At 51.9% G+C, this 14,013-nt stretch overlaps 1 protein-coding gene across 10 annotated transcripts in view; it reads left to right on the forward strand.

Annotated features, from left to right (window-relative positions):
* The window catches only part of GMEB2 (glucocorticoid modulatory element binding protein 2), a 43,573-nt gene that overhangs the window by 12,696 nt on the left and 16,864 nt on the right, over positions 1-14,013 (forward strand). For all 10 annotated transcript variants that reach the window (XM_055266080.2, XM_063634095.1, XM_063634096.1 and 7 more), the window contains one exon: positions 12,766-12,863. In XM_055266080.2, coding sequence (XP_055122055.1) covers positions 12,766-12,863 — 98 coding nt within the window. Of the gene's footprint in view, positions 1-12,765; positions 12,864-14,013 lie in introns of those variants that run through there.

Consider the following 14,013-nt stretch of genomic DNA (forward strand, 5'->3'; position numbering starts at 1 on the left):
ACCTCGTCTCTACAAAAAATACAAAAATTATTTGGGTGTGGTGGCATGCACCTACGGTCCCAGCTGCATGGGAGGTTGAGGCGTGAGGATTGCTTGAGCCCGAGAGAGGTGGAGGCTGCAGTGAGCCAAGGTCATGCCACTGCACTCCAGCCTGGGTGACAGGGTGAGATCCTGTCTCAGAAAAAAGGAAAAGTTTCTTTCCCCCCAAAGTGGATTTTACTGTCGGTTTGTCCAAGCCGGAGACCATCCCATTTAGTCCTCGTATTGCCCATTAGCATGTCACTCAGAAAAGTCTCTTTTTCATGAACTGGCTCAATGAAGAGACTGGGCCAGATGTCCTGCAGGTGCCTTGCTGGGTTCAGGGGATCACAATTCGCTACAGCAGCTGAGTCGTGCCCAGGCTCCAGTCTACAAAGCCAGGGTGTAGGGACCAGCCCCACAGGGTTGGTGGGTTTTCTCCTCGTGTGTGGAGATGAGAGAGTGTAGAAATAAAGACACAAGACAAAGATAAAAGACAGCTGGGCCTGGGGGACCACTACCACCAAGACACGGAGACCGGTAGTGGTCCCAAATGCCAGGCTGCGCTGATATTTATTGGATACAAGACAAAGGGGCAGGGTAAGGAGTGTGAGCCATGTCCAATGATAGGTAAGGTCACGTAGGTGACGTGTCCACTGGACAGGGGACCCTTCCCTGCCTGGCAGCCGAGGCAGAGAGAGAGAGGGAGAGAGACAGCTTATGCCATTATTTTTGCTTATCAGAGACTTTCAGTACTTTCACTAATTTTGCTACTGTTATCTAAAAGGCAGAGCCAGGTGTATAGGATGGAACATGAAAGCGAACTAGGAGCGTGACCACTGAAGCACAGCATCACAGGGAGACGGTTAGGCCTCCAGATAACTGCGGGTGGGCCTGACTGATGTCAGACCCTCCACAAGAGGTGGAGGAGTAGAGTCTTCTCTAAACTCCCCCAGGGAAAGGGAGACTCCCTTTCCCAGTTTGCTAAGTAGCGGGTGTTTTTCCTTGACACTGACGCTTCTGCTAGACCACCGTCCGCTTGGCAATGGGTGTCTTCCCAGATGCTGGCGTTACCGCTAGACCAAGGAGCCCTCTGGTGGCCCTGTCAGGGCATAACAGAAGGCTCACACTCTTGTCTTCTGGTCACTTCTCACTGTATCCCTTCAGCTCCTATCTCTGTATGGCCTGGTTTTTTCCTAGGTTATGATTGTAGAGCAAGGATTATAATATTGGAATAAAGAGTAATTGCTACAAACTAATGATGAATGATACTCATATATAATCATATCTATGATCTATATCTAGTATAACTATTCTTATTTTATGTATTTTATTACACTGGAACAGCTCGTGCCCTCGGTCTCTTGCCTCGGCACCTGGGTGGCTTGCCGCCCACACCAGGGTCCATCTGATGGAGTGGGTGTTTCCCAGTCTGACACATGCAGGGCGGCCTTCACATCCTAGGGGCTCCCTTTACCCTGCCCTGCTCTGCACTCTTCCCTCCCCCTCCTGTCCAGACCACCCACATTCTAGACTCTCACACCCAAAAGAAGTCATGAACATGTCACAGGAGCATCAAGGACACTGGAGTTACCCATTTGAAATGTGGAGAGTTCAACATTAAGTAAATTTTTATTGATAAACAAAAACGGGCCAGGCGTAGTGGCTCACACCTGTAATCCCAGCACTTTGGGAGGCCAGGGTGGGTGGATCACTTGTCAGGAATTTGAGACCAGTCTGGCCAACATGGTGAAACCCCGTCTCTACTAAAAGTACAAAAATTAGCCAGGCGTGGTGGCGGGCGCCTGTAATCCAGCTACTTGGGAGGCTGCAGCAGGAGAATTGCTTGAACCGGGAAGATAGAGGTTACAGTGAGCCGACATTGTGCCACTGCACTCCAGCCTGGGTGACAGAGCGAGACTCAGTCTCAAAAAAAAAAAAAAAAGGAAAAATGTTGTAGTAATAAAATCCTGCACAGCTGTCTTCGTACACAGTTGTGGCTTAGAGCTGTTCTCTGTGGGTGTCTTGCCAGCTGGTGGCAGTGACGGACCAGGGCAGTCGCAGACACAGGCGCACGGCTGGCACAGTGCCCTGGAGGCTGGTGTCCCACTTGCTGCCTTGGTTTCCTGTGGTCACTGTGGAAGGCGGCTCCTGTGGGTTAGCTTTGCTTTATGAACACTGAGTAGCAGCTTTTTTTCTAGGGTGTTAAAAGAATTTGCTCACATCTTATGCTTAAGTTAACTCTTTTAAGAACAGTGAGAAGTAGACAGGAAATAATTGCCAAGTTCTCTTGCTTGCTCTGTTTATGATTGTGTCAGTTTTCTTTTGCTATTTAAGAAAACACCCAATGGCAGACACCTGTAGTCCCAGCTACTTGGGAGGCTGAGGCAGGGGAGTGCTGTGAACCCAGGGGGCAGAGCTTGCAGTGAGCCAAGATTGCGCCACTGCACTCCAGCCTGGGCAACAGAGTGAGACTCTGTCTCCAAAAAAAAAAAAAAGAAAGAAACCACTCAAAACTTAGTGGCTTAAGACAAGACATAGTTATTATTTCTTTTAATTCTGTTGGTTGGTTCGTGGTTCTGCTGGTCTCGGCCGGCCTCACCAACCCCTGTTGTCAGCTGACAGCTCGGCAAGGACCTGCTGGTCTGGGTGGCCTTGGCCACAGGGGTCTCTGGAGGCAGGCAGTCTGAGGCACAGATAGGCTCGGCTGGGTGTCTGTAATCTTCCACCTGGAGGCCTGGACTTCTTTGCCCGGTAAGTCCACAGTTGCAGAAGAAAGTGGGCCTCCTGCTCGCTCCTGTTGCCTTGATTGATGCAAGTGACATCGCCAAGCGCTGGTGCAAGGGCGGAGCTAAGACTGCCTCTTGGTAGGAAGTTACAAAACGTTGTGATCATTTCTGTGGCCACAGAATGACATTTTCATTCATCCGCCTCCCGCCTTTTCCTGGGCCTTCCCAGCTCACCCCTTACGGCCACATCGGGTCTGGGTGCGGCCGGGGCTTCCTAGTTATGGCACATCTTGATCCAGAGACAGGTGAACTAAAACCTCGTGACTTCCCTCCCCTACTGAGCATGCTGTGGTGGACAAGACAGGACCGGCTCCAGGGCACGTGGCCTGTTCGAAGGCACCTCACTGATCCAAGATGGGGCAGGGCGGCCCTTTGGCCAGATGCAGCCAGAAAGCTTTCTAAGATGTGAGGGAAGAATGACAACCGTAGCCCAGGTTGGTCTTTATTCTGAGACCATCTCTTTTTAAAATTTTCTATTTTTTATATTTTTTCCTTTCTTAGATTTCTGTGGGTCAGAACCATTTTTTACCTTGACAGAGTCTTTTGCCAGTGGAGAAACTGGAGACATGAAATGATTTTTTGTTTTTCGAAACAGAGTCTTGTTCTGTTTCACAGACTGGAGTGCAGTGGCACAGTCACGGCTCGTGGCAGCCGTGACCTACTGGGCTCAAGGAATCCTCCTGCCTCAGCCTCCTGAGTAGCTGGGGCTACAGGCATGTGCCACCATGCCCGGCCCCATGTAGATTTTTAGTACAGTGCTGGGGCTACAGGCATGTGCCACCACGCCCGGCCCCGTGTAGATTTTTAGTACAGTGCTGGGACTACAGGCATGTGCCACCACGCCTGGCTAATGGGGTCTCGCTATGTTGCCCAAGCTAGTCTTGAACTCCTGAACTCAAGCAGTCCTCCCACCTCAGCCTCCCAAAGCACTGGGGTTACAGGCTTGAGCCACCACGTCTGGCCGATGCAAAACAATTTGATCCCCTGGAGACTGCTTGTTTGGAGTAGAACCGTCCAGCTCTGCTGTGTCCAGAGTGTTCCTTGCAAGATCACACCAGTCAGATGTGTTTCCTTTTTTTTTTTGAGACCAAGTCTCACTCTGTCACACAGGCTGGAGTGCAGTGGCATGATCTCAGCTCACTGCAGCAGCCTCCACTTCCCTGGTTCAAGTAAATCTCTTGCCTCAGCCTCCTGAATAGCAGGGATTACAGGCACCCGCCACCACGCCTGGCTAAATTTTGTATTTTTCGTAGAGACAGGGTTTCACCATATTGGCCAGGCTGGTCTCGAACTCCTGACCTCAAGTGACCCACCACCTCGGCCTCCCAAAGTGCTGGGATTATCGGCATGAGCCACCACACCCAGACTGTTTCCTCTCTTTTAAATCGCTGTGGCGTAAGGTCCTGCCAAGGTTTCCTCTGCCTCATGGCACAGTGGCCCCTTCCACACACAAGAGCCGGGTCTGGGATGGCATTTGTGCCCTTAGCCTGTGCCCTCTCCCCATGCAGAGGCAGCGCCATGTGTCCTAGGCTGGGGACAGCAGTGCTTGTTTCTGGCACTTTCTGAATTAGCCACGCTTGCAGCCTAACAAACCACCACAGAGCTTGGTGGCTTAAAGCAGCAGACACTGGTCATTTCTTAAGGTTTTCGGGCCTGGGCTGGTGCTGCTGGGCCTTGCCAGGGGGTCCAGGCTGGGCTTACTTGCATATGCGGGCTTTGGTGGGCTGGCCGAGGCTCTGCATGTGGTCCTCATCTGCCAGGACACCTGCCTGAGTGTGCTTAGCAGGAGGAGAGCCAGAGTCCTTGTAGGGCCTCGTCATGGCCTCTTGGTCAAAGCTTGTCAAAGGTTGGCCCAAAGTCAAGTGGAGGGAGTAGGAAATAGCCCCCCGTCTTGATGGAGGGAGCCATGAAGGACCAGAGGGCATTTTTCAGTCTGCGGTTGCTTTGCCAGGACGCCAAGGCTCTGCCCTTGTGGGGCAGTCCCTTATGGGGCAGTGGAGAGGCTGCATGCGCCTTCTCCTCCGAGAAGGAAACCCCACATGGCAGCTGAGGCAGGGCTGTCTTGAAGGACTTAAAGATCCTCTTCTTTTCTGTGGGGAATTATATCTGTTATTCTACCAGCTGGAAATTGAGACTTCCTCTTGCTACATGTTTTTTTTGTTTTTTTTTGAGACGGAGTCTCGCTCTGTCGCCCGGACTGGAGTGCAGTGGCGCAATCTGAGCTCACTGCAAGCTCCACCTCCTGGGTTCACGCCATTCTCCTGCCTCAGCCTCCCGAGTAGCTGGGACTATAGGCGTCCGCCACCACGCCTGGCTAATTTTTTGTATTTTTAGCAGAGATGGGTTTTCATCGTGTTAGCCAGGATGGTCTCGATCTCCTAACCTCGTGATCCGCCTGCCTCGGCCTCCCAAAGTGCTGGGATTACAAGCGTGAACTACCACGCCCGACCACTACGTTTTTTTAAAAGATGGGGGAGTAGAAGCTAGTTAACAACTTCATGGGTGCTGATTCCTTTCCCGGTTGGTATTTTGGTGGGAGCTTGGGAGTGCTGCTCACTTATGAAGCCTGGTGGGGCTGCCTCTCACCCCCGGCCGTGCCATGGCAGTGGCCATGTGTTGGAGGGGACGGGCCCCTGGTATGTAGCCAGCAGCTTGCACAAACATTTACTTTAAGTAAAGTGGACACTTTTCAGATGAAATTTGAACTGCAAATGCCAGTTCATCCACGTCCCACCTGAGTGCTGTGGAGGGCTCTGTTGTTCTGCAGGGATAGGGTCCCTCCTGCGGTCTGTGCTCAGTGCAGTAGGTGCATCTGCAGGTGCAACAGGGGCGCCTCTGAAGCTTGGGGTGGGGGCCTCATGGTGCCGCATCTGCACAGCCCTTTGGCCCCAGAGGCCATCTCTGTGGAGAGTTCCTGGCTGCGTTTGCACGTGGCCTGGGTTGGGTTTGCTGTGTGCCTGTGACCCCAGCTTGTCAGGGGCTCCCCAGCCTCTCTCCTCCCAGTCTTGGGGCTGGGTCCTGGCCAGCTGTCGTGTGAAGGGCACGTGATCCTGTTCTGTCGTTCTCTCCACCGTCCAGAGTTCTGACTCGAGAGGCCGGCTTCCTCCTCGGAGTTCGGAGTTCAGGCACCCTCCCGGGAGCTGCACTATTCCCACTTTGTCTTATTCTTCACATAGGAGTCATTCTCAGTATGTCCCAAAGACCAGACTCCATCTTCGTAGTTTTAATCAACTCCCATTTCTCACATGGTTTGAGGTGAGATACAACTTTGAGAACTGGAGAGTGGTGAATTCTCTGGGCAGGAGGATTTATTTATTCATCAGGAGCTCCAGAGCAGAGATCACGGACGAGCAGGAGCAACAGACCAGCGGTCCCGCTCCCCTCCCTGGGCTCTGCGTGTGCCTGCGCTTGGGGACTCGCTCTGAGCTGCATCAGTCAGACCTTCCAGGAAGTTAGATGCCAGGGCTAACTGGGGGAAGGCTGGGTGGAGACTGTGCTCCAGCTCTGAGCACAAGAGGGGCCAGGTAGGCAGGACCTCAGGCGCAGTGCAGGCCACCAGGAAAGGGGCTGCCAGGGCAGGCATGGCTCAGCAAGGTGCTGCCGTGTTCAAGGCCAGGCCCACGGCCCTGCAGCCCCTTCTCCCTGCCATCTTGCAAAGCCCATTCTCCTTTCAACCCTCCAAGCTGAGCCTTTGCGTTCGTAGCCTCCTCTTCCCTCATCCCCAGCCCCTTCTCAGTGCCCCCCGTCCCATCTTCTCCAGGGGTCTCTGGCAGATCTGTGGGTGTTTTCCAGCCACAAGTGGATGTCCATGCCACATTCTGCACTGCGAGCCAGCCCTTGCTGGTTCCCGAGGCCTCTCCCAGGACCTTGCCTTCTCTGCTGCTGCTTGGACAGTCAGGCCGTCCCTTCTAATCCCCTGCTCAACCAAGGCTTGGCTAACAATTTCGACATCTGGGCTAGAGCCCCCACTGCCTCTTTGCTGAGCTGCAGACCCTCTCTGAAAGATACATACTCTGGGGCATTCACAGAGCACAACACTGCGGACTGCAGGAAGGAAGCAGCATGGCCCTTCACAGCAGCAGTGGCCGTCAAGGCCTGTAGAGCAGAGGAATCGGGGGCACGGTGCCTCACACCTGGAGTCCCAGCACTTCGGGAGGCTGAGGCGGGTGGCTCACTCGAGGCCAGGAGTTCAAGACCAGCCTGGGCAACAAAATGAGACCTACAAAAAAAAAAAAAAAAATTTGCTGGGTGTGGTGGTGTGTGCCTGTGGTCCCAGCTATCCAGGAGGCCGAGGTGGGTGGATTGCTTGGAGCCCAGGAGGTCAAGGCTGTCCCAAGCTGTGATTGAGCAACTGCACAGGGGAGACCCTGTCTCAAAAAAAAAAAAAAAAAAAAAGCCAGACTCAAAAAAGGGCATGGCCTATACTTTAATTTATGTAACATTCAGAAGCAGCAAACCTAGTTGGCCAGTGGCTGCCCTTGGAGGGAGAGCCCAGAGGGGACAACAGAGGAGGGACAGCTGTGGGCTGCTGCGTAGGTGCTCAGCGCCCTTCCCCCAGGGTCTTCTGGCACCCCAGCACTTCCGTGTGCAGGTTACACCTGGGCCAAGATGACCCTGCCAGACACCAACGGGGTATCCCACAGTCGCCCCAAATTCTTCCTGTCCTGTGCAGCTCTGCTCACCGTCTTCTAGGCCAGTGGCTTGGCCACAGTCCCCAGCCCAGAACCAGCAGGTCTCCAGGTGCCTCCCTGTCCAGGGTCTCTGTCTCCTTGGCCCTTGGTCCCCTCTCCGTGGGTGTCCACACTCAGGCTCCTCACCCAAGTGCTTTTTTTTTAATTTTTTTTTGATATGGAGTCTCACTCTGTCTCCAGGCTGGAGTGCAGTGGCGCGATCTCGGCTCACTGCAACCTCCGACTCCCTGGTTCAAGCGATTCTCCTGCCTCAGCCTCCCGAGTAGCTGGGATTACAGGCACACACCACCACACCCAGCGAATTTTTGTATTTTTAGTAGAGACGGGGTTTCACTGTGTTGGCCAGGATGGTCTCGAACTCCTGACCTCAGGTGATCCGCCCACCTTGGCCTCCCAAAGTGCTGGGATTACAGGTGTGAGCCAGCACTCCCAGCCCTGAGTGTGTGTTTTTTTTTTTTTTTTTTTTTTGCTTTTTTTGAGATAGTGTCTCACTCTGTTGCCCAGGCCGGAGTGCAATCGCATGATCTTGGCTCACTGCAACCTCCACCTCCCGGGTTCAAGTGATTCTCCTGTTTCAGCCTCCCGAGTAGCTGGGACTACAGGTGTCTACCACCACGCCCGGCTAGTTTTTGTATTTTTAATAGAGACAGGGTTTCGCCATGTTGGCCAGGCTGGTCTCAAACTCCTGACCTCAGGTGATCCACCCACCTCAGCCTCCTAAAGTGCTGGGATTACAGATGTGAGCTTCCACACCTGCTGTGCATGTGCATGTATTTTGTTTTGTTTTGTTTGAGACAGAGTCTCGCTCTGTCACCCAGGCCGGAGTGCAGTGGCGCGATCTCAGCTCACTGCAACCTCCACCTCCCGGGTTCGCGCCATTCTCCTGCCTCAGCCTCCCGAGTAGCTGGGACTACAGGTGCCCGCCACCACTCCTGGCTAATTTTTTTTTTTGTATTTTTAGTAGAGACGGGGTTTCACCGTGTTAGCCAAGATGGTCTCGAACTCCTGACCTCGTGATCCACCCGCCTCAGCCTCCCAAAGTGCCGGGATTACAGGTGTGAGCCACCGCGCCTGGCCGGTGTGCGTGTGTTTTTAAGCAAACTTCTGGAAGTTTAGAAGTGCACACATCATACAGTTGGCTGTTAGGAGGTGCACAGCTGGGAGCCCCACCCAGACCTCTCCCAGCTTGTCCACATCATCTCTCCAGAGGCAGCTGCCCACACAGGTTCCAGAAACTGGAGACTGGTTCCCTGTTTCAGACAACCCTCATGCAAGTGCGGCAACACCCAGTCTGCAGGATTAATTTCTAGAAATGGAGGTGGAGTCAGAGGGGCATGTTTCTAGAAATGGAGGTGGGGTCAGAAGGGCATGTTTCTAGAAATGGAGGTGGGGTTAGAGGGGCATGTTTCTAGAAATGGAGGTGGGGTTAGAGGGGCATGTTTCTAGAAATGGAGGTGGGGTCAGAGGGACGTTTCTAGAAATGGAGGTGGGGTCAGAAGGGCATGTTTCTAGAAATGGAGGTGGGGTTCGAGGGGTATGTTTCTAGAAATGGAGGTGGGGTTAGAGGGGCATGTTTCTAGAAATGGAGGTGGGGTCAGAGGGGCATGTTTCTAGAAATGGAGGTGTGGGTCAGAAGGGCATGTTTCTAGAAATGGAGGTGGGGTTAGAGAGGCATGTTTCTAGAAATGGAGGTGTGGGTCAGAAGGGCATGTTTCTAGAAATGGAGGTGGGTCAGAGGGGCATGTTTCTAGAAATAGAGGTGGGGTCAGAGGGGCATGTTTCTAGAAATGGAGGTGGGGTCAGAGAGGCATGTTTCTAGAAATGGAGGTGGGGTTAGAGGGGCATGTTTCTAGAAATGGAGGTGGGGTTAGAGGGGCATGTTTCTAGAAATGGAGGTGGGGTCAGAAGGGCATGTTTCTAGAAATGGAGGTGGGGTCAGAGGGGCATGTTTCTAGAAATGGAGGTGGGGTTAGAGGGGTATGTTTCTAGAAATGGAGGTGGGGTTAGAGGGGCATGTTTCTAGGAATGGAGGTGGGTTAGAGGGGCATGTTTCTAGAAATGGAGGTGTGGGTCAGAGGGGCATGTTTCTAGAAATGGAGGTGGGGTCAGAGGGGCATGTTTCTAGGAATGGAGGTGGGTTAGAGGGGCATGTTTCTAGAAATGGAGGTGTGGGTCAGAAGGGCATGTTTCTAGAAATGGAGGTGGGGTCAGAAGGGCATGTTTCTAGAAATGGAGGTGGGGTTAGAGGGGTATGTTTCTAGAAATGGAGGTGGGGTCAAAAGGGCATGTTTCTAGAAATGGAGGTGGGGTTAGAGGGGCATGTTTCTAGAAATGGAGGTGGGGTCAGAGGGACATGTTTCTAGAAATGGAGGTGGGGTCAGAAGGGCATGTTTCTAGAAATGGAGGTGGGGTTCGAGGGGCATGTTTCTAGAAATGGAGGTGGGGTTAGAGGGGCATGTTTCTAGAAATGGAGGTGTGGGTCAGAGGGGCATGTTTCTAGAAATGGAGGTGGGGTCAGAGGGGCATGTTTCTAGGAATGGAGGTGGGTTAGAGGGGCATGTTTCTAGAAATGGAGGTGTGGGTCAGAAGGGCATGTTTCTAGAAATGGAGGTGGGGTCAGAAGGGCATGTTTCTAGAAATGGAGGTGTGGGTCAGAAGGGCATGTTTCTAGAAATGGAGGTGGGTCAGAGGGGCATGTTTCTAGAAATGGAGGTGGGGTCAGAGAGGCATGTTTCTAGAAATGGAGGTGGGGTTAGAGGGGCATGTTTCTAGAAATGGAGGTGGGGTCAGAAGGGCATGTTTCTAGAAATGGAGGTGGGGTCAGAAGGGCATGTTTCTAGAAATGGAGGTGTGGGTCAGAAGGGCATGTTTCTAGAAATGGAGGTGGGGTCAGAGAGGCATGTTTCTAGAAATGGAGGTGGGGTTAGAGGGGCATGTTTCTAGAAATGGAGGTGTGGATTAGAGGGATATGTTTCTAGAAATGGAGGTGGGGTCAGAGGGGCATGTTTCTAGAAATGGAGGTGGGGTCAGAGGCGCATGTTTCTAGAAATGGAGGTGGGGTTAGAGGGGCATGTTTCTAGAAATGGAGGTGTGGATTAGAGGGATATGTTTCTAGAAATGGAGGTGGGGTCAGAGGGGCATGTTTCTAGAAATGGAGGTGGGGTCAGAGGGGCATGTTTCTAGAAATGGAGGTGGGGTTAGAGGGGCATGTTTCTAGAAATGGAGATGGGGTCAGAAGGACATGTTTCTAGAAATGGAGGTGTGGGTCAGAAGGGCATGTTTCTAGAAATGGAGGTGGGGTCAGAAGGGCATGTTTCTAGAAATGGAGGTGGGTCAGAGGGGCATGTTTCTAGGCTGCAGGTGGAGTACCCTCCTCATAGCTCTCACCAACGATGCCATTGGAGTCCTGCGTCCTGGGCCGGCACCACCACCCCAAGACTCTCCCATACGCGTGGTGATGCTGGTTCCTTTCTGTGAGTTCTCTAGGGGAAAGTGGCCTCCTGTGCTGGTTTCTGTTTGCATTTCTCATGAGTGTGTTCCCAGGGTTTCTTCAGGGCCCCTGCTTGTGGCCTTTGCGTTTCCCTGTTGTGCTGTGACATTGGTCTGGAGTGCAATGGTGGGACCTCTTTATGTCATATCAGGAAATTAGTGGTTTGTTGTCCTTATGTTTTAATCATTTTACCACCAAGTTCTTCCTTTTCTTAAAAAATTGTTGTGGTGGCTGGGCGCGGTGGCTCATGCCTGTAATCCCAGCACTTTGGGAGGCCGAGGCGGGAGGATCATGAAGTCAGGAGATCGAGACCATCCTGGTTAACACAGTGAAACCCTGTCTCTACTAAAAATACAAAAAATTAGCCAGGCATGGTGGTGGGCGCCTGTAGTCCCAGCTACTCTGGAGGCTGAGGCAGGAGAATGGTATGAACCTGGGAGGCGGAGCTTGCAGTGAGCCGAGAGCCACTGCACTCCAGCCTGAGCGACAGAGCGAGACTCCGTCTCAAAAAAAAAAAAAAAAAAAAAAAAAAAAAAAAATTTGTTTGTGGTGTTTTTTTTTCCTGGCATTGAAAGTTTTTATTTTTATATTTTAAGGCAAAGTTATCTTTGTTTTTATTTCTTGGTTTTGTATTGTATGAGAAAACCCTTTGTCACTTTGAAACAAGCCAAAAAAAACTATTTTTTTCCTTCTAATACTTTTATGGTTTCGTCTTTTACCCTTTTGTCTACAATTTAGTTTGTTATGAGGTTGGGCCATAGTGACTTTTCTTATAAAAGTTTGTATTTTCTGATAGTTTCTATAGCCATATGAAGTAATTATCGTGGAAATAAAACACTTTATATTAAAGACAGAAATGGAAGCATAGAATCCTTGCTGGGGCACTCGCTGCCTCCATGAATCCTGCTGGTTTCAGCTGCTGGGTTTTTTTTTTTTCCCCGAGACAGAGTCTCGCTCTGTCGCCCAGGCTGGAATGCAGTGGTACGATCTCGGCTCACTGCAACCTCCGTTTCCAGGGTTCAGGCGATTCTCCTGTCTCGGCCTCCCAAGTAGCTGGGATTACAGGTGTGTACCACCACGCCCGGCTAATTTTTGTATTTTGGGTAGAGATGAGGTTTCACCATGTTGGCCAGGCTGGTCTTGAACTCCTGACCTCAAGTGATCTGCCCGCCTCAGCCTCCCAAAGTACTGGGATTACAGGCGTGAGCCACTGCACCCAGCCTCACCTGCTGGCTTTACCTGCTGGGTGCTGTTCTGGGTGCTCGCCACCATGAGCCACACACAAAATGTGTGATCTCGAGACCAGCTTGTCCCTCCCCATCAGTGCTCGGACCTGCGCAGTCTCTGCCATTTCTTTTTTTTTTTTTTTTTTTTAATTTTGACGGCATCTCGCTCTGTCACCCAGGCTGGAGTGCAGTGGTGTGATCTTGGCTCACTGCAACCTCTGCCTCCAAGGTTCAAGTGGTTCTCCTACCCCAACTTCTACAGGCATATACCACCATGTCTAGCTAAGTTTTGTATTTTTTTTTAGTAGAGATGGGGTTTCACCGTGTTGGCCGGGCTGGTCTCGAACTCCTGACCTCAAGTGACCCTCCCACCTCAGCCTCCCAAAGTGCTGGGATTACAGGCATGAGCCACCGCACCCGGCCCCTCTGCCATTTCTGAATTAAATTAGAAAAGTGTAACAGGTCAGCAAAGCGCTGTCAGGAAAATAGTGCCCTGCAGGTTGTGCCCTCCGGGATCCTGATTCTATTCTCTCCTCCCTTCACTTCACCAGGGGCGACCTGACAGAAGATAACATGGAGACAGAAAATGCAGCGGCGGCAGCTGCCGCGGCCTTCACAGCCTCCTCCCAGCTCAAGGAAGCCGTGTTAGGTAGGAAGCCGTCTTAGGTGGGAAGTTTGCCTTCTTGCCGCAGTAGGGACAGGACAGTCCTGCAGTCAAAATGACGAACAGCCAGAGATATACAAGGTCTTCGTTCGGGCTGATTCCCAAGCTGTGTGCCCTTAGGAGTGAGAGGCCAGGCCCCAGGGCCCCCAGGTGGGGCCTGCCATGTGTCTGTAATGACAGCCCTTTCTCTGCCCATGGCTAATGGGAGAGCAAAGTCACTTGGCCCCAAGTTTGCAGCTCTCTCCTCTTTGGGATTTTGTTTTCTTCTCACTGTTTCAGTACTCTTGTTTTGCCTGTGTCTGTTTATTATAATGATGAGTGAATGGTAGTAAAAAAGGTTTTGTTTTTTGAGACAGGGTCTTGTTCTGTTGCCCAGGCTAGAGTGCAGTGGCACGATCACCGTTCACCATAGCCTTGACCTCCCAGGCTCAGATGATTCTCCTACCTCAGCCTCCTGAGTAGCTGGGACTACAGGCATGTGCCACCACACCCAGCTAATTAAAAAACTTTTTTTTTTTTCAAGAAATAGGGTCCCACTGTTGCCCAGGCTGGTCTCGAACTCCTGGCCTCATGTGATCCTCCAGCCTCAGCCTCCCAAAGTGTTGGGATTACAGGTGTGAGCCACTGAGCCTGGCCAGTAAAAATTGTTTTTTTTTTTTTTTTGAGACGGAGTCTCACTCTGTCGCCTAGGCTAGAGTGTGATGGCATGATCTCAGCTCACTGCAACCTCTGTCCCGCAGGTTCAAGCAGTTCTCCTGCCTCAGCCTCCCAAGTAGCTGAGATTACAAGCGCATGCCACCATGCCCAGCTAATTTTTGTATTTTTAGTAGAGATGGGGTTTTGCCATGTTGGCCAGGCTGGTGTCAAACTCCTGACCTCAGGTGATTCACCCACCTGGGCCTCCCAAAGTGCTGGGATTACAGGTGGGAGCCACCTCACCTGGCCCAGTAAAAATTCTTTTTTTTTCTTTTTTTGAGATGGAGTCTTGCTCTGTCACCCAGTCTGGAGTGCGGTGGTGCGATCTCGACTCACTGCAATCTCCACCTCCCAGGTTCACGCCATTCTCCTGCCTCAGCCTGCCAAGTAGCTGGGACTACAGGTGCCCACCACCACGCCCGGCTAATTTTTGTATTTT

This window comes from Symphalangus syndactylus, chromosome 24, assembly GCF_028878055.3.
Source record: "Symphalangus syndactylus isolate Jambi chromosome 24, NHGRI_mSymSyn1-v2.1_pri, whole genome shotgun sequence".
NCBI lineage: Eukaryota > Metazoa > Chordata > Mammalia > Primates > Hylobatidae > Symphalangus > Symphalangus syndactylus.